The 24,695-nt window shown below is 41.8% G+C and overlaps 1 protein-coding gene across 2 annotated transcripts in view; it reads right to left on the reverse strand.

Annotated features, from left to right (window-relative positions):
- The window catches only part of HOMER2 (homer scaffold protein 2), a 106,516-nt gene that overhangs the window by 30,081 nt on the left and 51,740 nt on the right, over nucleotides 1-24,695 (reverse strand). For both annotated transcript variants that reach the window (XM_043524454.1, XM_037910710.2), the window contains exon 3: nucleotides 4,043-4,174. In XM_043524454.1, the coding sequence (XP_043380389.1) occupies nucleotides 4,043-4,144 (102 nt within the window). In that variant the 5' untranslated portion in view covers nucleotides 4,145-4,174. The remainder of the gene's footprint in view (nucleotides 1-4,042; nucleotides 4,175-24,695) is intronic.

The following is a 24,695-nucleotide window of genomic DNA, read 5'->3' on the forward strand; positions in this document are numbered from 1 at the left end:
CAATGACTCTGTTTTTTGACAGCTAACCTAAGTCAGTGGCCACTGATAGGGTTGCCAGCTTCTAATCACACAAAACCAAACTCTTGCCTCGCCCCCTGCCCAAAGGCCCCACTCCCGCTCTGGCTCGGGGTGGGGCTAGAAATGAAGGGTTCAGGGTGCAGGAGGAGGGGGTAGGGCTCTGGGGTGGGGATGGAGATGAAGGGTTTTGGGTACAGGAGGGGGGCTCTGGGCTAGGGCCAAGGGGTTTGGAGTGCAGAAGGGGGCTCAGGGCTGGGGCAGAGGCTTGGGGTGCGGGTTTCAGTGTGGGGTGGGGGATGAGGAGTTTGGGGTACAGGAGGGGGCTCAGGGCTGGGGCAGGTGGTTGGGGTGCAGGAGGGGGTGAGGATTCCAGCTGGGGGGTGTGGGCTCTGGGATGCTGGAGGGGGCTGAGGGCTGGGGTGCAGGAGAGGGTTCCGGTTGCGGGCTCCAGCCGGGCGGCGCTTACCTCAGGCGGCTCCCGGAAGCAGCCGGCTTGTCCAAGTCCTAGGCAGAGGGGCCAGGGGCTATGCACGCCCCCTTGGCCACAGGTGCCACCCCTGCAGCTACCATTGGCCCTGATTCCCAGCTAATGGGAGCTGCGGAGCCTGGCCACACCTGTGCCTAGGAGCCAGACGTGCTGTCTGGTTCCAGGAGTTGCGCAAAGCCAGGGAGCCTGCTTTAGCCGCGCTGTGCGCCAACTGGTCTTTTAGCGGCCTGGTCATCATTACTGATCAGAGCTGCCAGGGTCCCTGCTCCACTGGGCATTCCAGTTGAAAACTGGACGCCTGGCAACCCTAGACACTGACCCGTGTCATGTGACAGGTTTATTAAAAACTTTTGTAACTGTGGCCTATTGTCAGGTGATTGGGGCCAAGAAATAAAAAACAGTTTCTTATCAGCTCTTTCTTGTCACCCCTTTATGACAAGGTCCACATGCAAAAAAGTGTACATGCATGGGAGGAGTATATCTGCATGCTCAATAACTCTACTGTGTTCCACAAATAAGGTATGGAATCTTACTCTCTCTTTATTAAAAAGAGATAGGCGTATACGATGCTGGATTGGATAAGTGTTGTTTGGTTTAGGTATCAGAACTACATCTGTGTGTTAGAAGGTGCCCAGTAAGGACTTTGTTGCCTCAGAAGATTGAAGTGCACTTGCTAGCAAGGGAGTTACCTGTGTTTTAATATTATATAGAATTCAGTGGTACCTCCTTCCAGCCCAGGACTCCTCCCTGATTTTAATGAAAAAAATCACTTGTGGCCTACTGGTTAGAGCACTGGCCTGGGACTCAGGGGACTGGGTTTTATTCTCAGCTTGGCCACTGGCCTGTTGAGTGACCTTAGGTGAGTCACTTTACCTCTGTTTCTCAGTTTCTCCATCTGAAAAGTGCTGCATAAGAGCTAGGTACTTTTATTATTTCTTCCTATGCTATTGGGCCATCTAGTACCTCCCTTTCACTCTGTGTCAGTCTGGGCATTTTAATATCTTGCAGTATGTTTCCTCCCACATCTTCCACTTTACATATCTGCTAGTGTATCTCACTTGGAAATAGAATGCTAGTACTTTATTGATCCCTATGTTTGCTTGCTTTGGAGTACCCCATTTTTGTCCTTAAAGTATGGTACGGCTGCTGTGGGTCTTCTGTTAGAGAGCAGTCTGGCATGTAATCTGCCTGATTTGTTCCCCAATTCATAGAGCCTTCGGCAAACGAGGGAGTTGCCTGTTTGTTTTTTATTGTCGTCAGTACTTCTAATGCTATTTTCGCATTCTTAATCTCTTTGACTAAGTCTACATTATTAGACACATTGCTTCTGAAAAATTTGTTCCTCTAACTCTTCCCGGTTTTGCCGATGTCTTTTTTCCCTATAACTATGGCATGAGATAGTATGTCCCCTTATTACTGCTTTAAATGCTTCCCATCTAGCTCCCAGGGTATATCCTGTGAGCTATTGTCCTTAATATAATTATCAATTATCCATTTCATTCACAAAGTTTGGGTCTTTTAACAAAACTTACTTATATATTACTAAACTTATATATTACTAAATCTCCAGCTTTTAATAATCCTGAACTGGACTTTATTTTCATGAAGACAGGAACAGGGTCAGAGATATTCCATTCTAATAAGATTTCACGTAGGAAACCTTTTGATACTGAAATTAAACCTATTCTAGTAAGTGTTTTTCGCAGTTTCAGAGAAAAAAAGGCAAAATCCAAATCTCCATTTTGTCCTGTTCTTTATATACTAGTTCCAGCATTTGAGCTTCTTTAGATGGACCTTGTCTCATTGGTAGTTTATCCCACATTGTGGCCAGACAGCTATTGAAGTCACCTGCCACTATTACCTTTGAATTCTGGACCATTGCCATCACTCCAAAATTATTTCTGAAGAAATGTATATTCCACACTTGGTGCATGTTTGTCCTCTGCACACCCAACAACCACCTCATGTGCCTTCTGGATAGGTTTTAATCCTTTTACATTCCCATTCTACTTAATACACACACTCTCTTTCATGGGAGCTGAAAGATATTCCATGGTACACATTCCTTTTAAGACTGATTCTTCTGTTTTGAGATAAGTTTCCTGAAGCATTGCCACAGATACATTCTCTTTTTTTTAAAGCAGGTAATATTTTTTCGTTTTACTGGATGATTTAGTCCTATAACATTCCAGAGGAACCAGATTGTTACCAGGACACTTTTCTAGTCACCCCAAGAGCGAAAACAATTTTGCATGATCATTTTTGCAAATGTGAAATATTTGCAAAAAGTGCAGTCGTATGGAAAATGCATGAACTCAGTAAGACCAATTTAACAAAAATAAGTTCAGGTAGAATTCAGTCACCCAACTGACTGAAAGTAAACACATTACATCCAACAGGCTTTTCCTTTCCCTACAATGGTCAGTCTTTGCTGTTTCAGACCCAAGAAGCAGCTTTTAAAATTTCAACACTAGTACCTCTCAGACCAAAACATGCAAGAAGACAGAAGGAGAGTAATGGAGACTGTTTGGAATGCCCAAGGACGTGATATTTGGTTAACTGATAAAACAGTGCCAATAAGGGTTGAGTGTTCATGCTTAAAACATCAACTATGTGTTAGATAAGTACCTTGTTTTATTGTGAGAACAAACATTCTGGTTGCTTGACTTGCGTTTGAAAAGTATTTATCGAATCACTGTGAGAGGTATTGTTTACACTACTAGTTATTCATTACCAGAGTTGGCTGGATATTTTACAAGCCTTCATTGTAACCTGTTCTGCAGACAAGTGACATAGGGGAGCTAGAACTACAATCCTCAGCCTTCGGCTCCAAAAGCACAGGCTCACCCCAGCTGAGATAAAGGACAACTTTTCTTTATAGTCACTTGTAGTAATAGTCCCCTTAACATCGAAGGGCCAGCCATTATGGGTCAAATTCACTCATCAACACACAAACCAGTACACCACTACACTACATCCAAGGCCATATGTACTTCATAGGAAGACAATTTCGGATTCTAAATAAGCCTATTAGTTGGATGTCTGTTAAAATAATAGAGACTTCTCTGCAACATAGATGTAGAGTTAAGCATGCATAGGCAGCCTTAACTTTGGCATTTTCTGACATTTTAGTGCTTCACTTTGTATCCTTAATGTTCTTTTGATGTAGTTTTTGTATAAAATTAGCACGTAGTCTAGGAAAAGAGATGCCAAGAAACCGCTTAGACTGTATTTGAGAACATCTAAAAAACTAAGCTTCAAAATCTCATAGCCTTTTGTTTTTATAGAGGGCCACAGGTGATCAAATTAAAATGTATCCTTGTATCAGTGAACTTTGTAACCTTCACTGAGGCTCTATAAGCAACCACTGGATAGTTAGGAGTTTAACAACTTGCACATAGAGAAGAAGAGATCATTAATGAGCTACCGATAAATTCAATTTGTGAGACTCCTACCAGATTGGTACCGACAGTGCAGCAGTTCCCTAATTCACAAGAACCACAGCTGCTGTTTCAGAAATAAAATGAGCCCAGTTACCTTTGTTAGCTGCTGTTCAGAGGAAAAACCCAAACCAAACACAGTGTTTGCTCTGCTGTCCGCCCACTGACCAAACTTCTGCGATGTTTTCGTAAAGGTCATATTAGGTGTGATTGTGCTGTTTATAATCACCTGTTTTAAAAAAGTTGAAAAAAGAATTAGATACGGAAGCAACATCTGAAATGCATATTCTAGCAACATCATTATTCAGAATGATTAGCAGGTTCCCAGTCTAAATTTGGAGTTTGCGGTAGGCATGAAGGATTTTACTTATGAAATACTTTAATACCTTGACTGTCACTTGATTCAATGCTCAATAACTTTTTATTTAAAAAAATGCCACTGTGGTCCCACAGCTTACTACTCCTGCACTATTTCATTGAAATTAGAACTCTGTCATAGTCAAAGAGGCAGTAGATTACTTTAGCAATGATATGAGTGAAAATGTTTTTCCTCTGTAATCCACTACTATTAAAAGAGAGCTCACAGAGCATCAGGAAAATGCTTCCTTTGAGGAGCTGAAATACTGATTGAATGCTGGGCTGGCAATGTTGAGAATTACAGGAAAAATCTTTGGATATAAAAATAATTAATACAAGGAAAAAATACAAAATTAGTCCCTGCAATTTCTATAGGAATGTTACAGATTCAAGACAGAGATGTCTTTTTTCTATTCCCCTCTCTTGCTAACTTCAATTTGTTTGGATTTTTTCTGCAATCTTCCAATTTCCAGGAATTTCTTTTGACCAATGTATTTTGCCATACTTTGTTTTATCATCTTCTTTGTAAATGACTATAGTTGTAAATGAATGTATTTATTAGATGCTCCCATAAAACTTTCAGTAAGCATTATAATAAATGGCCAGTCAAAAACACCTCTACATACTCTTTTAACAGCTTCCAATACCTGGTGTGAGGGCCAGGCACATCCAAGACCAAGAGTTCTGGGCTGAAGGGCAGGGTCTTTGTTGGGAACTCACAGCAGCACTTGCATTTTTAGCATTTCATAGGCACTAGCAACCTAATTCTCCGCTGCTTAGCACCTTGTGTAGCCATTTACCTACTTAGCACATGTATAAATGACCACACAAGGAGCTAGGCTGGGCAAAGTCAGGCACCAGGGCTGGGAAGGATGTACTTTGTAGGGACCGTTTTTTTTTTTACAAACACACACACACACACAAAAAATATGAAAATATTTTGATTGTCATTTTTCTCTCTCCTTTCCCACCTTGTTGTTTTTCTCCTCCCCACCATTTCTGAACTCTTCTCTCTCCCACTGTCTTTATGTTTTCCCTCCTGTTCCCTGTCCTTCCTTGTCCCCTTCTTCTCAATGACTCCCTTGCTCTTTTTCCCTCCATCTGCGAGCGTGCTCGCTGCCCCATTGGTTCTTCTCTCATTCCTCCTTTGTCCTGGTTGCCTCTGTCACTGCAGTGGAACCGCTCCTGCAGCATTTGATCTCTGCTGCTGAAGCATCTGGGCAGAGTAGGCCACAGAATGCCAATCAGAAAAGCATTCTCCACAGGTAGGCAGAGCAAGGAACTGCCTTCTGATCAGCGCTCTGCTCCCCACTATGTCACTTCAGGCAGACAAGCAAGCTGATCCAGAGGTGCTACAGGAGTTAACTCCAGAGGAGGGAGCCCCAAATGAGCAGCACAGCCGTGCTTAATTTCAGGACTGTCCCAGGTGATCTGGGAGAGTTGTGAACTGTAGCATCAATAACTGTATATAATGATATCTTCAAGAGCCAGATTCTGCCTCTTTTGCTCAGTTTGATTAGTACCTTAAGCAATGGGGCACCTCATGAAATAAGGTACTATTTTACAAGAGGAAAGCTATCAAAGGGGGATCTGGAAAAGAATGTACTGGAGCTAGCATAAAATACCATCTTACTACACAGGTTTTATATACATCAGTTCATTAGCACAGATCTTAATCATGTGGTTGCAAAAAGAAAATATAATTATGTCTAAAGACTTTTTTCCCCCTTGAAAATGTATCTGAATACAATGGTCTATTAGTAGAAGAGGAGCTTTCTTTAGGAACATGCACCATTGTGTCCAATATGCAAATTATATGCTAATTAAGCTATATCTGCAGGACAGTTTAATTAACACGATCAGGAAGTATCCTGGCAACACCATCTATGATGTATTTCAAGCAGAATTTTTTTCTAAACTATAATTTATATTGAGCAAAAAGTGTTTTATGCAATTCACAATATGATTCCTCCTCCCCCCTCCTTTCTTAACTTTTATGACCTTTCAGAGTAGCAGCCGTGTTAGTCTGTATCCGCAAAAAGAAAAGGAGGACTTGTGGCACCTTAGAGACTAACCAATTTATTTGAGCATAAGCTTTCGTGAGCTACAGCATGCATCCGATGAAGTGAGCTGTCGCTCATGGAAGCTTATGCTCAAATAAATTTGTTAGTCTCTAAGGTGCCACTAGTCCTCCTTTTCTTTTTATGACCTTGCTATTAGTGCTCCTATTTTTTTTCTTATAAACCAGTCAACTTTACTCTTTCCCTCTTTCTACTATTTCCTCTTCTGAATACATACCATAATGCTTTGCGATATGCATAGATATATTTATCACCTCACTTCATGGCATGCGATTTGCGACAAAATTAGTTTTAAAAAAGAAGTGCACAGCAATACAGATCCAAATAGCAACCAAACACAAATGTGCTTGAAGATATTCCCCTGCATTTTGACAAACGAACTAAAATAGACCGGGGCGGGGGGATGCTACTCTTCTGAGGCTTTTTTTGTTTTGTTTTAAAAGAATCAGAATGGCAGAGGCAGTGGCTAATATACATAGTATGTAACTGATCTTTCATACTACATTTTTCTGAATGGCTGACTCAGAGGTCCAAATATAAACAGATTTCCAGATACACTCTTCTCTACCACAGAAATAGCAAAGGAAATAGCAGCTGCAATTCAAAAGAAAATCCAAGTGTAATGTGAGATATTCAAGCCTTTACATCTAAATGCAAAGAAGAGCAAAACCCTAAGGATTTTAGTTAAGTGATCTATATAACTAATTATCAATGCAATATGAATATGCCATCTTGATGAGAGGATACTGAATAGGACCATTGGAAGGCCACGAAAGCCACCATTTCTAAACTGCTTATGGGAAATACTGTTGTTGTTTTTTTAAATAAAACATTTATGTTAAGTGGTTAAACCAACTACAAATGAAATCAAGTTTTTTCAATTATAAAATTTACTTCAGAATTTAGAAATGCTCAACATTTCCAAGGCTTTCAAGTGGTTAAAACTATTCTTTGAATCCTAATCTGCATCTTAAACTGGGCTCCCACAGGAAAATATTCATAAAATGGCAGCCCTACTGACAGACAATGGCCCCACTCACTGGACAGAAACTGAAAGAGCAATAAAATTTTTCAAAAAGCTACTTTGAAAAGATCCTTCAATAAATATTTACATTTCCTAGAACCATAAAGCTAGATGTATCATTTATGATGTGTAATAAGCTATAAAGGGACTAAGACAGTATGAGTTGTAGACAAGTAACACCACCTGCTTGGGAAAGGAAGTGAAAAACATTAGGTGCTATCTGTTAAACATGGCAAAGTTGAGCTTTTTTGGCAGACAAAATGCAAGGAAATGTTGCACAGTGATCAGATATCTTCAAGGAACTGACAGTTCATCTATTTATTATAAACTGCAATTAAGAAACTACCAGGGAGCTGGCTCTAACTGTTACTCCCTAGTCTGCCAATCACTTACTTAATTAAGATTTCTTTTTGTGCACAGGAAAGTAAGAGAATAAAAGGTGTAAGAGACTAAACTAGAAATGCACTAAATTGGTTCAGAGAAGTTAGGGGCCATTTTAACCATATCTACAATATTTTACTACCTGCCTGTTCTTCCTACCCATCTCCATCTAGTCAGGTAATTGGACAAACAGGGGGAAGGATTCTGATAGAAAAACAATCAGGAAAAGTCCACTTTTGAAGAGACTGCTGTGTTAAAGCACCTAAGAATATTCAGCATACAGGTTCACTCAATTATCTGAACATTCTTCCGTTTTTTTGAAAGCAGAGATGCTATTACCTGTAATGAACTATCCAGTGTGCTATGGATATGAAGGGAGTGTACTTAAAACAAACAGAGAGAGAGAGAGGAGAGGAAGCAGGCACAAGGCCTTACGTATTCACAAATACATAATACAAAACATCTTAGTGTCCCTGCATTACTAGCTTGCTTAGAGCAAGAGTGGTTATGTCCAAACTGTTCTGCCACTACACTAATAGCACGCAACGCACAGCTGGGACCAACATTTTGTATATTCGTTATTTATCTCTATTGGAAAAACAGATTTAAAAGACAGTTAATTCTATTGGGTTTTGAAATAAAAGTGGGAACTGGAATTTGAATGTTACATGCAGGAGGGAAATTGTGTTTATTTAAGATGTTGCTCACTAAGATAACCTCATGAGATACCCAGCTTGTTTTTAACATGGTTCCCAAAGGAGCAGCAGTCATGTAATAGTGCTCCAACATTACTTGGTACCATACAATACAATACATCATAGGACAATTTCAAACAGCAGACAATCCTTCCATTCTTTTTGCATTGAACAGGTTTGTTAGGAGAAGAAAGTCAAAAATCTCTTAAATCCAGGCATTGCCGCTAACAGCTGCAGTATCATATAGTTAAACAAAAAGCTAACAAGTTAAAAAAAACCCACAACCCTGGAAAATCCTGTCATTTAATATTTAGAGATGAAAAACACCTCTAATTTCTATGTTTCTGTAGCCTATAAATATTTGAAGACTGTAAACACTAAGAATAGAAAGGACAGAGAGACACAAGGTTATAAGAAAGAATAAAAGGCACGCATTAAAAAGATAAATTTAGAATGAACATCAGGAAAATCTGTCTGACCGTTAGCTCCATTAGTCTGTGGAATCGTCTCCGAAGGGAAGTGATGGAAACGTCTTTGCTTGGGACTCAAAGCTAAATTATACACTAGATTAGCAAATTCACTTCAATAAAAAATTCTGCAATGGACAGAATAATCTGACAGGACTTCTCCATCTGTAACTTCCTGGATCTGTTATTCTATTTCTGTAAGAAAAGATGACCCAACAAATCCAACAGACACATGTAATAATTTTGGATTTGGGCTGCACTAATATAATACAAGCACTAGATGCAATTATGGCCGTGCCAGAAACTTGAATAATCTTTCAACCTTTAATCCAGAATTGAAGGTTCAATGGTCATAGAGCTCTTGGCAGAATAATCTAATCAAATATGATCAAGACCAGAGATAGTTAGTGAGTTTTCCTTAGAGACGGGGCAGAGGAGAAAGTAATGTAATAAGCACCCTTAAAGAATAATAAACTCATTTATCACACAAACTAAGTTCTGTATGTGTGGTAAAAGAAAGAATCACTCTTTACTGTGACATCTATACTAAGTGTATCGATAGTTATTGTTCCTGAAATGTCTATATAAAACAATTTATATTAATCGCACCTCCTTCAGCAAGAGAGAAAACCCGAATGGATACCCTGTATAATAAAAATAATTAAAAAAACATGATGCAACCCATCTCAGTACAAGCTTAGTGCTACAATGCCCAGACAGCAAGTTCTCAAAGTGATATTTGACTCTAGATACTTTAACAGAATGGCCTGAAAAAGGGAATGTTTGTTGGATAAAAGTTAACATAAATATGCTGGAAGCTATGAAGACACATATACAACAGATGACATCTATGGTAAAGCCTTCATGCAGAGAGACTCAGCCAAATAAGTAAATAGTATAGGCTACAAGAAAGCATAAACCTGTAGAAAAAGAGAGAGAAACTATGGGTGATGTAAGTTGTCAAAATGCTTATGAGATGCATAGAGACTTTTTTAAAGTTGTAGGACTTTGGCATCTAAGAAGTCTGAGGTATGAGGTCTGTGTGATAGAACTGCACTGGGCAGAAAGTGGCTCTCTTGATTCATAGATGTATTACTCATGTACAACTTGCAGAACCAGTACAAAAATGCCAGCATGCTTCCCAAAAGCAAGGCTAAAGGAAAAAAATAGAGATATTTGTGAATCACTCATTACATTGTGTATTGTCACCATTTCACGAAGTCATGGATAGGGCAGGGGATTTAAAAACAGCACAATTGTCAGTCAGCTGAAGATCAACAGAATGGAGCTAAGGGATCTTTGGGATTTAGGTTTCTTTAGGTTGGCCTGGTGCTGAACAGATGCCCTGTGGCATCAGGCATTGCTTGCCAGACGAGCACTCCTCCCTGCTCCTCTAAAATAAGGGCGGAGTAAAGATCCCAGAGGCTCAACTCCCAAAGGAAGAGGAAAAAAACCCCACCGGGATCTTGGCAGAGCGGCAGGCACACCTATATGGTGGGGCAACTCGCAAGCAGGACATATTCCAAGGTAATAATATTTCCTATAAGAAACTTCTGCAAGAATATCCACCAGGTCTGAATATCATCCAATTTACCTGCTCCAACCAAGAACTTGTCTACATGTGGAAATTGAATAGAATAACTGCTGCAAAGTTCCTTTCCAAATGCAAACAGATGGACATCATACCAAAAGGACTGAAGGTAAAAAATCCATTACAATCTACATACCACACAGACTAAGCTGACAGCTTGTGCCACACGCTCTCAAAGAAACTGCGGAACCACCTGATCAACATCCTCTACAGCAAACAGGGAAAGATTAAGAATGAGCTCTCAAAACTGGATACTCTCATAAAAAAATAACCTTCCACACAAACTTCTTCGTGGCTGGACTTTACAAAAACTAGACAAGTCATTTACAACACACACTTTGCTTCTCTACAAAAGAAAAAGGACACTAAGCTATCTAAACTACTACATGCCACAAGGGGCCACAGCAATGGTTCCCTTAACCCACCCAGCAATATTGTTAATCTATCCAACTATACTCTTAGCCCAGCAGAAGAATCTGTCCTATCTCGGGGCCTCTCCTTCTGCCCCTCCACCCCCACAAACATGATACAGTTCTGTGGTGACCTAGAATCCTATTTTCGACGTCTCTGACTCAAGGAATATTTCCAACACACCTCTGAACAACATACTAATCCACAGAGACCTCCCTACCAACACTACAAAAAGAAGGATTCTAGGTGGACTCCTCCTGAAGGTCGAAACAACAGACTGGACTTCTACATAGAATGCTTCCGCCGACGTGCATGGGCTGAAATTGTGGAAAAGCAGCATCACTTGCCCCATAACCTCAGCCGTGCAGAACACAATGCCATCCACAGCCTCAGAAACAACTCTGACATCATAATCAAAAAGGCTGACAAAGGAGGTGCTGTCGTCATCATGAATAGGTCGGAATATGAACAAGAGGCTGCTAGGCAGCTCTGCAACATCACTTTCTACAAGCCGTTACCCTCTGATCCCACTGAGGGTTACCAAAAGAAACTACAGCATTTGCTCAAGAAACTCCCTGAAAAAGCACAAGAACAAATCCGCACAGACACACCCCTGGAACTCCGACCTGGGGTATTCTATCTGCTACCCAAGATCCATAAACCTGGAAATCCTGGACGCCCCATCATCTCAGGCATTGGCACCCTGACAGCAGGATTGTCTGGCTATGTAGACTCCCTCCTCAGGCCCTACGCTACCAGCACTCCCAGCTATCTTCGGGACACCACTGACTTCCTGAGGAAAGTACAATCCATCTGTGATCTTCCTGAAAACACCATCCTGGCCATTATGGATGTAGAAGCCCTCTACACCAACATTCCACACAAAGATGGACTACAAGCCGTCAGGAACAGTATCCCCGATAATGTCACGGCAAACCTGGTGGCTGAACTTTGTGACTTTGTCCTCACCCATAACTATTTCACATTTGGGGACAATGTATACCTTCAAACCAGCGGCATTGCTATGGGGTACCCGCATGGCCCCACAGTATGCCAACATTTTTATGGCTGACTTAGAACAACGCTTCCTCAGCTCTCATCCCTTAATGCCCCTACTCTACTTGCGCTATATTGATGACATCTTCATCATCTGGACCCATGGAAAAGAAGCCCTTGAGGAATTCCACCATGATTTCAACAATTTCCATCCCACCATCAACCTCAGCCTGGACCAGTCCACACAAGAGATCCACTTCCTGGATACTACGGTGCTAATAAGCGATGGTCACATAAACAACACCCTATACCGGAAACCTACTGATCTCTATTCCTACCTACGTGCCTCCAGCTTTCACCCAGATCACACCACATGATCCATTGTCTGCAGCCAAGCTCTACGATACAACCGCATTTGCGCCAACCCCTCAGACAGAGACAAACACCTACAAGATCTCTATCAAGCATTCTTACAACGACAATACCCACCTGCTGAAGTGAAGAAATAGATTGACACAGCCAGAAGAGTACCCAGAAGTCACCTACGACAGGACAGGCCCAACAAAGAAAATAACAGAACGCCATTAGCCATCACCTTCAGCCCCCAACTAAAACCTCTCCAACGCATCATCAACGATCTACAACCTATCCTGAAGGACGACCCATCACTCTCACAGATCTTGGGAGACAGGCCAGTCCTTGCTTATAGACAGCCCCCCAACCTGAAGCAAATACTCACCAACAACCACACACCACACAACAGAACCACTAACCCAGGAACCTATCCTTGCAACAAAGCCTGTTGCCAACTGTGTCCACATATCTATTCAGGGGACACCATCATAGGCCTAATCACATCAGCCACACTATCAGAGGCTCGTTCACCTACACATCTACCAATGTGATATGTGCCAGCAATGCCCCTCTGCCATGTACATTGGTCAAACTGGACATTCTCTACGTAGAAGAATAAATGGACAAAAATCAGATGTCAAGAATTATAACATTCATAAACCAGTCGGAGAACACTTCAATCTGTCTGGTCACTCGATTACAGACCTAAAAGTTGCAATATTACAACAAAAAGACTTCAAAACAGACTCCAATGAGAGACTGCTGAATTGGAATTAATTTGCAAACTGGATACAATTAACTTAGGCTTGAATAGAGACTGGGAGTGGATGGGTCATTACACAAAGTAAAAACTATTTTCCCATGTTTATTCCCTGCCACCCCCACCCCCCACTGTTCCTCAGACGTTCTTGTCAACTGCTGGAAATGGCCCACCTTGATTATCGCTACAAAAGGTTTTCTTCCCCTCTTCCCCGCCGCTCCTGCTGATATTAGCTCATCTTAAGTGATCACTCTCCTTACAGTGTGTATGATAACACCCATTGTTTCGTGTTCTCTGTGTATATAAATCTCCCCACTGTATTTTCCACTGAATGCATCCGATGAAGTGAGCTGTAGCTCACAAAAGCTTACGCTCAGATAAATTGGTTAGTCTCTAAGGGGCCACAAGTCCTCCTTTTCTTTTTGCTGCAAAGTAGCTAGCCCTTTAGCCAGTATATTTTGGAAGTCGATTAAGCTAAACTGGAAAAAGGCACTAAGAGTACCCACACAGGAGTTAACACAGAATAGCTCTTGCATTTTAAATTCATATCCTTAATCTGAAATAACTTCCCCACATGGACTGTAGGCCTGGCTTGACATGAGTAATTGGACATGAGGGAGGCATTTTTGGGGAGACAGAATTAGGCAGGTAAATGGATCAGCAGGCTGAAAACAGAATGTCTGTAAAAGATACGATAAGAGGAAACACACAGGGAACAATTTACAATGGCTAAGATAACAATGGCTAAAATAAGCCTGGAACATAAATTGAGGTAAGGAGTAAGTTGTGCGTGGACAGAGCCTGCTGTACAGGTTCTTACAACCCAATCCAAAAATATGTGATGCAATGTATGGCAAATGCAATGTAATGTCTAAATGTATATAAAGGGAGAGGTCTGCTGTGTAACTTTGGATGTGTGTACGCCCTGTTCCCACCCTCTATGCTTGAGCCTGACCAACTCAGCGTAGCATTCCTGTATGCCAAATAAAGGAACCACAGTGATGAGACTGGAGTCAAACTGAGCTCTTGCAGAACCAAGTGGAAGAGGTCTAAAGGAACCCTAATATGGACATGCCCAAAATAACGAAGCCAAGGTAACTGACCATTAAGTCAGTCATTAAGGTTACCTAAACAAGCTACTAATAATTTCTCAATTATGCTCTCAAAGGCGTGAAGCTGAATGTGTGTGTGCCCCTCAACTGAAATTTCATTTCCCCAGCCCTCTAGGCTGCAAGTCTGCAATAAGGGCAAGTCTCAGGGCTTGTCTAGACCAGGGGTCGGCAACCTTTTAGAAGTGGTGTGCTGAGTCTTCATTTATTTACTTTAATTTAAGGTTTTACATGCCAATAATACATTTTAACATTTTTTAGAATGTCTCTCTCTAGAAGTCTATATATCAGGGGTCAGCAAGCTTCCCCCGCCCTGCAAGGAGAGAGCGGTGGGCGGGGGCGGAGAAGAGCGGGCAGGGCAGGGCAGGATTTTTAATAGCAGGCTGCTGTCTGCTGGGGTAGGCAGACAGCAGCGTGCCATTAAAAATTGGCTCGCATGCCATCTTTGGCACACGTGCCATAGGTTGCCGACCCCTGATCTCGAGTATTCTTCCTTGTCTATGGTCCACCAAAAATATATATATATTTAAAAAAAAAGCTTTGTTAATCAAGACTGCTATAAAAAGAAACAAAACACAGGAGTAGAGCAAAGAAAAAATCCAATAGCAACTAAGGAGTCAGAAATTGAGAACTGTACTCTGGCTCAAGCAATGAGCCTGTAATGCAGGCGGATTAATTATAGTTGTTATAATCGCTACCAGTGAATGTGATCAAGTTTTTTTCCCCCCCTCTTTCTGCCAAGTCTTTGTGGGAGATGCTTCTAAAAATTGTGAGTGCTGCTACACCCTGAGAAATACAATCTGACACACCCATTCGCTGGAAATTGAATGTAGTAGCTGTGTGCATGCATTAGTCTTGATTCATCTGCACAACCTGCCACGTACCACTTGCTTTAATTTGGATGAGTTGAAGATAAGGATATATTAGACAGAGATGTGTCATAATTCAAAGAAGAGCTTTATAATTCTTCTCTCTTCATGTTCCTCTTTGCTCCTCTACATCACTTACGCATGATTGAGGGGCTTAGAGTGTTGGTGGGACAATACTTGAGACCAGACCTGATTTTATCACCAGATAATTAGTTACAGGTGCCGAACAAAAGACCAGCTTCTTAGCCCCATGTATCTGACAAGGCTGGTTATTTGCAGGGACTTCTGTTGTACGTGCAACTAACCCAGCAGGTTTGGTATTTCAATACTGATTATTCTTCACATCCCTTTGCCCTATGGATCTACCTTGCAGCCAGCCAAAATAGTCAAGTTGAGTGATGGGGGTGTGTTTTTAAACCCCAAGTTAAAACAAATCAAACAAAACCCATATATGATTTACATCTGGAAATGGCTCCTAACCCATTTTATGAATAGATGTAAAAGTACAAAAAAAAAAAAAAAAAAAGACTAAACAGTCTTCTGCTGAGAAAATAATTCTGTGATGAAGTCCCTACTGAGAAACCTGTCTAAATGCAATGAAAAAATGTTCCTGCTTTATGTGAATTCTACTAGGTAATTTTGCAGCTACACCTACTCCAAATATAATATCTTTCAAGGTAATTAACATCGCCACTGGTTTTGGTAGGTTTTTTCGGGGGAGGGTCCAATCTAAATCTCAAATGTCTGCTTTGACAGCTAAATTTTTTTCCCTTGAAGGCACAGTGCACACATCCAGCCACCCACACTATTCAAAAGCCTGAGTACTGTTTCACGTAGGAAATCTACAGCCTGTCTTTCCAAGCACTTTTAATCATTTGATATGAACTGTTATTTATAGATTTAATGTAATTTTTATAAGGAATATAAACAAAGTTTTCTGTATTGTTTTAACTTGCTGGGAAGGGAGCCTTCTAATTTGTCCATGGGGTGTACACAATGGATACTTGGGGCTACATCTGTAAAGGAATTTAGGTGCCCAAATCCAAAATTTAGAACCTCAAAACCCTCACTCAGCTGCCACCAGATCCTGTAGGTGCCAACATTCCCATAAATAAAGCCCCAGAGATGCCTACATTTCTGCTGGTGGGCACAGGCAGAGCCTAAACCTCAGTGAGATTCACAAACTAGGAGTTTCCCAGCCTAATGGATCAGGCCCTGCACAAACATAGCCGTATATTCTATAGCCCAGTGCTTAGATCAGTCATGGAGAATGTGGGCCACCCAGGTTCCAATCCCCACTCTGCCTGAGAGTAGCAGGGACCTGAACCCAGGTATCCCACCTGTGAGGGAGTGTCCTACTCAAGAGGCTATGGGGTATTTTGGGTGGGGGCTCTCCCAAGCTCTCCTGTTGAAGCTGTTCCACTTTATAAAATAATAGACTATTCACTGGACTAGAATGAGTCCATGATCCAGTGGCTTTAGGGCACCCATTGGGATGTGGGAGAGCCACATTCAAGTCTGTATTCCTTCTTTGCAAAAAAAAAAAAAAGAAAGAAAAAAAAAAGGAAAAGCCTGATCCAGCTTAGGTGCTGAACTCCAGAAGAGGGTTTGAGACTGTGAATCCCAGGTGGAGATAGGCACCTAAATCCCTTTGAAGGGCAGGGCTTAGGCCACACCCCTCTCCTCAGCATTTCCCACTGGCTAGCTCTGCCTAGCTGAGCACACAGTCTTTTGTGGATCCCATTCTCAGGTGCCTAACTGTTCCCATGCATTGTATAGGGTGCCTGGGTGACCAACTGGGGCGGTGGATTCCACTGGTCGGCAGGGCACCTAGAGTACAGCATTCTAACACTGAGCCTAACTTTCCTTTGTGGAGCTAACCCTTTAAGATTTTCCTGGTGACTGGAAATGAGAACATGAAAAAACTATAATTATATGTCACAAAAATAGTTTGTGGTTACATAATGCCCACATTTTCTGTACCTAATAAAAGCACATTGTCTTTTGTGCAGCCACCATATTACAGACAAACACTTGTATGAAGTCTTATAAAATCTCTAACATTTTCTACACCCCTGTAACGATATTACAGAAGCCTCAGGATGAAGGCCTCATGTTGCAGTCCTAAACATTCCTATCTTGGGACAGACATGGCCAAGTAGGCATAGAATCACAGAATATTAGGGTTGGAAGGAACCTCAGGAGGTCATCTAGTCCAACCCCCTGCTCAAAGCAGGACCAATTCCCAACCAGATCATCCCAGTCAGGGCTTTGTCAAGCCTGACCTTGAAAACCTCTCAGGAAGGAGATTCCACCACCTCCCTAGGTACCCATTCCAGTGCTTCACCACCCTCCTAGTGAAAAAGGTTTTTCCTAATATCCAACCTAAACCTCCCCCACTGCAACTTGAGACCATTACTCCTTGTTCCGTCATCTGCTACCACTGAGAACAGTCTAGATCAGTGGTTCCCAGACTTGTTCCGCCACTTGTGCGGGGAAAGCCCCTGGCGGGAGGGTCAGTTTGTATACCTGCTGCATCCGCAGGTTCAGCCGATCGTGGCTCCCAGTGGCTGTGGTTTACTGCTCCAGGCCAATGGGAGCTCCAGTACGTCTCTCGGCCCATGCCGCTTCCAGCAGCTCCCATTGGCCTGGAGCAGCGAACTGAGGCCACTGGGAGCTGCAATCAGCTGAACCTGCGGACGCGACAAGTAAACATACCGGCCCGGCCCGCCAGGGACTTTCCCTACACAAGCGGCAGAACAAGTCTGGGAACCACTGGTATAGATCCCTCCTCTTTAGAACCCCCTTTCAGGTAGTTGAAAGCAGCTATCAAATCCCCGCTCATTCTTCTCTTCTGCAGACTAAACAATCCCAGTTCCCTCAGCCTCTCCTCATAAGTCATGTTCCAGTTCCCTAATCATTTTTGTTGCCCTCCGCTGGACTCTTTTCAATTTTTCCACATCCTTCTTGTAGTGTGGGGCCCAAAACTGGACACAGTACTCCAGATGAGGCTTCACCAATGTCGAATAAAGGAGAATGATCACGTCCCTCGATCTGCTGGCAATGCCCCTACTTATACAGCCCAAAATGCCATTAGCCTTCTTGGCAACAAGGGCACACTATTGACTCATATCCAGCTTCTCGTCCACTGTAACCCCTAGGTCCTTTTCTGCAGTACTGCTGCCTAGCCATTTGGTCCCTAGTCTGTAGCGGTGCATGGGATTCTTCCGTCCTAAGTGCAGGACTCTGCACTTGTCTTTGTTGAACCTCACCAGATTTCTTTTGGCCCAATCCTCTAATTTGTCTAGGTCCTTCTGTATCCTATCCCTACCCTCCAGCGTATCTACCACTCCTCCCAGTTTAGTGTCATCTGCAAACTTGCTGAGGGTGCAGCCCACGCCATCCTCTAGATCATTAATGAAGATATTGAACAAAACCGGCCCCAGGACTGACCCTTGGGGCACTCTGCTTGATACCGACTGCCAACTAGACATGGAGCCATTGATCACTACCCGTTGAGCCCGACGATCTAGCCAGCTTTCTAGCCACCTTATAGTCCATTCATCCAGCCCATACCTCTTTAACTTGCTGGTAAGCATACTGTGGGAGACTGTATCAAAAGCTTTGCTAAAGTCAAGGAATAACACATCCACTGCTTTCCCCTCATCCACAGAGCCAGTTATCTCGTCATAGAAGGCAATTAGGTACTACAGAGAGTCCAATCTGCACAGGCTCTCCCTACCTACTTGGTTGTTTGTGGTCATAAACTTTTCATACTGATCACATGGGCTGGCACCGGAGAGGGGAAGCAGGTATAATTAGGGGGCATGAGCTAATTTAGTCATCACTGTATTGTTAAGCCTGCTCTAGTGCAGCAATAAATCCACATCTCCACTGCACACATAAAAGAGAAAAATCCTGTTCTGAGCTCTTACACATAATTATATTTTTATATTTTTAATTCATGTAATTTCTTCCCCTTTCCCCACCCCAAGCTCATGACACCCTTCTTCTGTCAGAGGAAGATTAACCAGAACTCCTTTTGAAGCGATTCAGTGCCACTCCTTGATCACGATAGAGTGATCAATGCAACTTACTCTCCGCCCCCGAAAGGCTGAACTTGTAATCACATTCTACTAAAAAGACTATCTGTGTTGCAAAAGTCATACTGTTGGGTAGATAATTGATATCTGATAGAGGAAGGAACATGGACAAGTTATTTACAGGCGATGAGAATGTCTCCTGGCCATTTTCCTCGGAAGCATCTGGTCTGGCTACAGTAACATGGAAGGCTTACTGGTCTGATCCAGCCTGGCAATTTCTACAGCCGCACAGCAGAAGGCATATGCCTCTGTGTATACACATATACATCTATAGGATTGTGTAAAATAATATCTCTGTGCTCCATGGATGAAAATCATTTCTATTCTACATGTTTTTCCTCTTTTAAAAAATAATATGCATCAAATTACATTTGATGCACAAATTTTAAGGAGTGCATGTTATAATAGTTTATTTATAAATTGCATCTGGCACTGTTGACTTGATTAGAATGGCTGAAACATTAACTCTCAGATTGTTTTAGTGGTTGTGTGGGGATTTCCAAACAGACACCTCCAGCAGTACAGCAGGGGGAAAAAGAGAAACTAACAATGTAAATTAGCTATTCCATTGGACAAGCAATCCTTAGAGCTTTAAAAAGCGTCACAGCTTACATCAATTATTCTTTATTACTTTCAGGGGCTGAACTAAAAAAAATGGGATAAAGCAAAAATGCCCTGTTTGAAGGGAGGAAGGCTTATGTAATAAAGCATTTGCTGATTCATCAAGGAAACCTCTGGGAATAAACTGCAAGGTATCTGGCTTTTATTCCTGTTACAAAAGAAGGGCTGGATAGGACCATGCAGAATCCAGGCATGATGAGCAGTGTTCCCATAGTCAATGAATTCTAGCAAGCAGAAGCAAGGGACTTTAACCACTAGAGCTATATGACACTCATCTTCATCAGTTCACACCCCTGCAAGCTTTGCTTTGAAATCTAACATAGCCAAAAGCCCCAGCACACCCCACCAAGTTGTGCCTGGTTTCATGACCCCAGCAACAGCCTCTGAGCTGTTTGTGATTTTTCACTTGATGCCACATACCAGCTCATGCGGAGACCTGGCCAGGATTTTCTGAAAGATCCACTAACCTCACTGAGCCTGGCCTGAGTTTAGGAGAATGTAACAAAAATCAGAAATCAGATGCGCTTTGCCTGGTTTCAGGTTTCATTATCAGAACATCACACAGTTTGGATAACCACCTGGTGCCAGTGGTCTTGGCACATGCCAATGCCCAAGGTAACACTTGAAGCTAGTGCTCAAAATCTATAAGAGGTGATTATGAATTGTCATTAGTTTTTCCATTATTAAAGTATAGGTGTTTCCATCAATTAAAATGTGATCTTCGGCTTGAGCAAACAATTTTCTTATTAATTGGAAAATGGAGCCGTTAAAATATGTCTGTAGGGCACAATGCTTTGTGACCAACATACTCCACAAACTGGATCTGAAAAGTGGTTTTTGCAGCATCAATCTGCTGGATGCAATTCTGGGTGCTCTTTTCACAAAGTCAGTGAGAAGCAGCTGGGCTGTCCACAGGAACACAGACACAAGCCGCACAGGATCATAATCAAATGTGGAGCTGGTCCAGCTCACTTTTACCATCATGCAGCTGCTGCCAATAATTTGTCACCTATGTCTGACTAGGTTTACAAGTTTGCTTTTGAAGAATTCATATCCTGCGAGTCAAAGGAAGGGATGTGGGATCTTGCACTTGGATTTTAATAATGTGAAAAGAGATTACAGTAGAAATGATCAATCCATTCAAATCACAAAGCTCCACATGATGACATTTTATTCTGAAATAACAACGTCTTGCACAGATATCAGGACTCCTAGTTAATACACACAGAGTCTCAAAGGACCCATCAAGTTTCTTGAAGCCAAATCAGGACACAACAGAGCTCATTCTGTTTCATATCCCAGTTCTAACCAATTTTCTGTTCCCTTCACAGCCTCACGTCTTGTTTACGCCAAAAATGTTCTTCAAAATTTTCCCTCCATTTCCTACACTAGTTCAGCTCAACCAGGGATAAAGTGAGACAGGCTAAAAGTCAAGTAGAGTTGGACCTTGCAAAGGGAATTAAAACCAATAGTAAAAGGTTCTATAGTCATATAAATAGGAAGAAAACAAAGAAAGAGGAAGTGGGACCGCTAAAAACTGAGGATGGAGTGGAGGTCAAGGATAATCTAGGCATGGCCCAATATCTAAACAAATACTTTGCCTCAGTCTTTAATAAGACTAAAGAGGATCTTAGGGATAATGGTAGCATGATAAATGGGAATGAGGATATGGAGGTAGACATCACCATATCTGAGGTAGAAGCGAAACTCAAACAGCTTAATGGGACTAAATCGGGGGGCCCAGATAATCTTCATCCAAGAATATTAAAGGAATTGGCACAAGAAATTGCAAGCCCATTAGCAAGAATTTTTAATGAATCTGTAAACTCAGGGGTTGTACCGTATGATTGGAGAATTGCTAACATAGTTCCTATTTTTAAGAAAGGGAAAAAAAGTGATCCAAGTAATTATAGGCCTGTTAGTTTGACATCTGTAGTATGCAAGGTCTTGGAAAAAATTTTGAAGGAGAAGGTAGTTAAGGACATTGAAGTCAATGGTAAATGGGACAAAATACAACATGGTTTTACAAAAGGTAGATCGTGCCAAACCAACCTGATCTCCTTCTTTGAGAAAGTAACAGATTTTTTAGATAAAGGAAACGCAGTGGATCTAATTTACTTAGATTTTAGTAAGGCGTTTGATACAGTGCCACATGGGGAATTATTAGTTAAATTGGATAAGATGGGCATCAATAGGAAAATTGAAAGGTGGATAGGGAATTGGTTAAAGGGGAGACTACAACGGGTCCTACTGAAAGGTGAACTGTCAAGTTGGAGGGAGGTTACCAGTGGAGTTCCTCAGGGATCGGTTTTGGGACCAATCTTATTTAATCTTTTTATTACTGACCTGGGCACAAAAAGTGGGAGTGTGCTAATAAAGTTTGCAGATGATACAAAGCTGGGAGGTATTGCTAATTTAGAGAAGGATAGGGATACCATACAGGAGGATCTGGATGACCTTGTAAACTGGAGTAATAGGAATAGGATGAAATTTAATAGTGAGAAGTGTAAGGTCATGCATTTAGGGATTAATAACAAGAATTTTAGTTATAAGCTAGGGACGCATCAACTAGAAGTAACGGAGGAGGAAAAGGACCTTGGAGTATTGGTTGATCATAGGATGACTATGAGCTGCCAATGTGATATGGCTGTGAAAAAAGCTAATGTCGTCTTGGGATGCATCAGGAGAGGTATTTCCAGTAGGGATAAGGAGGTCTTAGTACCGTTATATAAGGCACTGGTGAGACCTCACCTGGAGTACTGTGTGCAGTTCTGGTCTCCCATGTTTAAGAAGGATGAATTCAAACTGGAACAGGTACAGAGAAGGGCTACTAGGATGATCCGAGGAATGGAAAACTTGTCTTATGAAAGGAGACTCAGGGAGCTTGGCTTGTTTAGCCTAACTAAAAGAAGGTTGAGGGGAGATATGATTGCTCTCTATAAATATATCAGAGGGATAAATACCAGAGAGGGAGAGGAATTATTTAAACTCAGTACCAATGTGGACACAAGAACAAATGGATATAAACTGGCCGCTAGGAAATTTAGATTAGAAATTAGACGAAGGTTTCTAACCATCAGAGGAGTGAAGTTTTGGAATAGCCTTCCGAGGGAAGTAGTGGGGGCAAAAGATCTATCTTGCTTTAAGATTAAACTCGATAAGTTTATGGAGGAGATGGTATGATGGGATAACATGGCTTTGGTAATTAAATATTCATGGTAAATAGGCCCAATGGCCTGTGATGGGTTTTAGATGGGGTAAGATCCAAGTTACCCGGGAAAGAATTTTCTGTAGTATCTGGCTGATGAATCTTGCCCATATGCTCAGGGTTTAGCTGATCGCCATATTTGGGGTCGGGAAGGAATTTTCCTCCTGGGCAGATTGGAAGGCCCTGGAGGTTTTTCGCCTTCCTCTGTAGCATGGGGCACGGATCACTTGCTGGAGGATTCTCTGCTCCTTGAGGTCTTTAAACTACAATTTGAGGACTTCAATAGCACAGATATAGGTGTGAGGTTTTTTTGTGGGAGTGGTGGGTGAAATTCTGTGGCCTGCGTTGTGCAGGAGGTCAGACTAGATGATCATAATGGTCCCTTCTGACCTAAATATCTATGAATCTATGAACCAGCATTTGCAATTCTGGGAGCCCTTGTGTAGACAGGCTGCTGCAATTATTTCAAGTGCCAATTGGTGGTAGCAGCCAAAGACCTGTAATAGTTATGCTTAACTTTAACAGCTAGAGAGCGCTCAAGCTATCTAGGTTACCATACCATTTAATACTGTTGTACCACAAATACAGACAACCTTAAGCTACTACTAACCCAATGCAGAACTAGAATAATAGATTTTAAGGCCAGAAGGGATCAATGCAATCATCTGATCTGACCTCCTGCATAACACAGGCTAAAGATTTTCACCCAGTGACTCCTGTGTCAAGCTACTGGGTGAAATGTAATGTATCTTTTAGCAAGACATCATATCTTGATGACCTTCTGAGATGGAGAATCACCTTAAGACCTCATGTGATGGAGAATAGGGTACATCCCTTGATAGGTTGTTCCAATGCTTAATTGCCCTCACTGCTGAAAATCTGTCCTTTATTTCCAGTTTCAATTTGTCCAGCTTCAACTTCTAGCCATTGCCAAGTTTGTTATGCCTTTGTATGCTAGATTAAAGAGCCCCCTACATCAGAAATCTTCTCCTGTGCAGGTACTCAGATTGTGATCTGGTCACCTCTTAACCTTCTCTTTGATAAAACCTCTTCTTAAACCTCTCACTGTAAGGCAGATTCTTAATAAGTTGCATCATTCTTGTGACTCTCCTGAGCCCTTTCCAATTTCAATATCCTTTCAAAAGAAGTTTGCACCCCAGAACTACTAGTCAGTGTCTTCCAGTGACCTCACAAAGTGCATATTAGAATCAGTCTTCTGCAGATTTCATTCATTATAATTTATTCCACTATTCCAATGTAATTAGAAAATAAGGTTAAAAAACAGCGAGGTCCATTTTTGGATGGTGGTAACAGACTCTGCCTCAGATGTAGGACAAATACTCCCCTTCATTCAATTTGTTCATCATGCAAAATGAAGGAGAACTTCACAACAAAACCAGCAGCTACCTCTCAAACTGAAGCCCAATCCATTTTCATTATTTACAAAGGAAAAAGACTGCAAGAAGCAACTCCAGATAGCTTTTACAAGTACATTATTTAAACTGCCACTGCTACTAGGACACAGATCTTTATATTCAAGCATTTTTCTTTAACCTATGCTAGGACATCTCAAGCTACGACAGTCTAAGTTACAGCTGTCTCAAAGAGCAAAACTGCTTGTTCTGATGAGTCTGAGTAAGGGCTGATTACAATGATAAGAAAAAGTGTGGGCTTCCAGCAGCTTAACCTATCAGTTTCTAAACCCAAACAATATTTACAGTGC

Source organism: Chelonia mydas, chromosome 10, assembly GCF_015237465.2.
Source record: "Chelonia mydas isolate rCheMyd1 chromosome 10, rCheMyd1.pri.v2, whole genome shotgun sequence".
Taxonomy (NCBI): Eukaryota; Metazoa; Chordata; order Testudines; family Cheloniidae; genus Chelonia; species Chelonia mydas.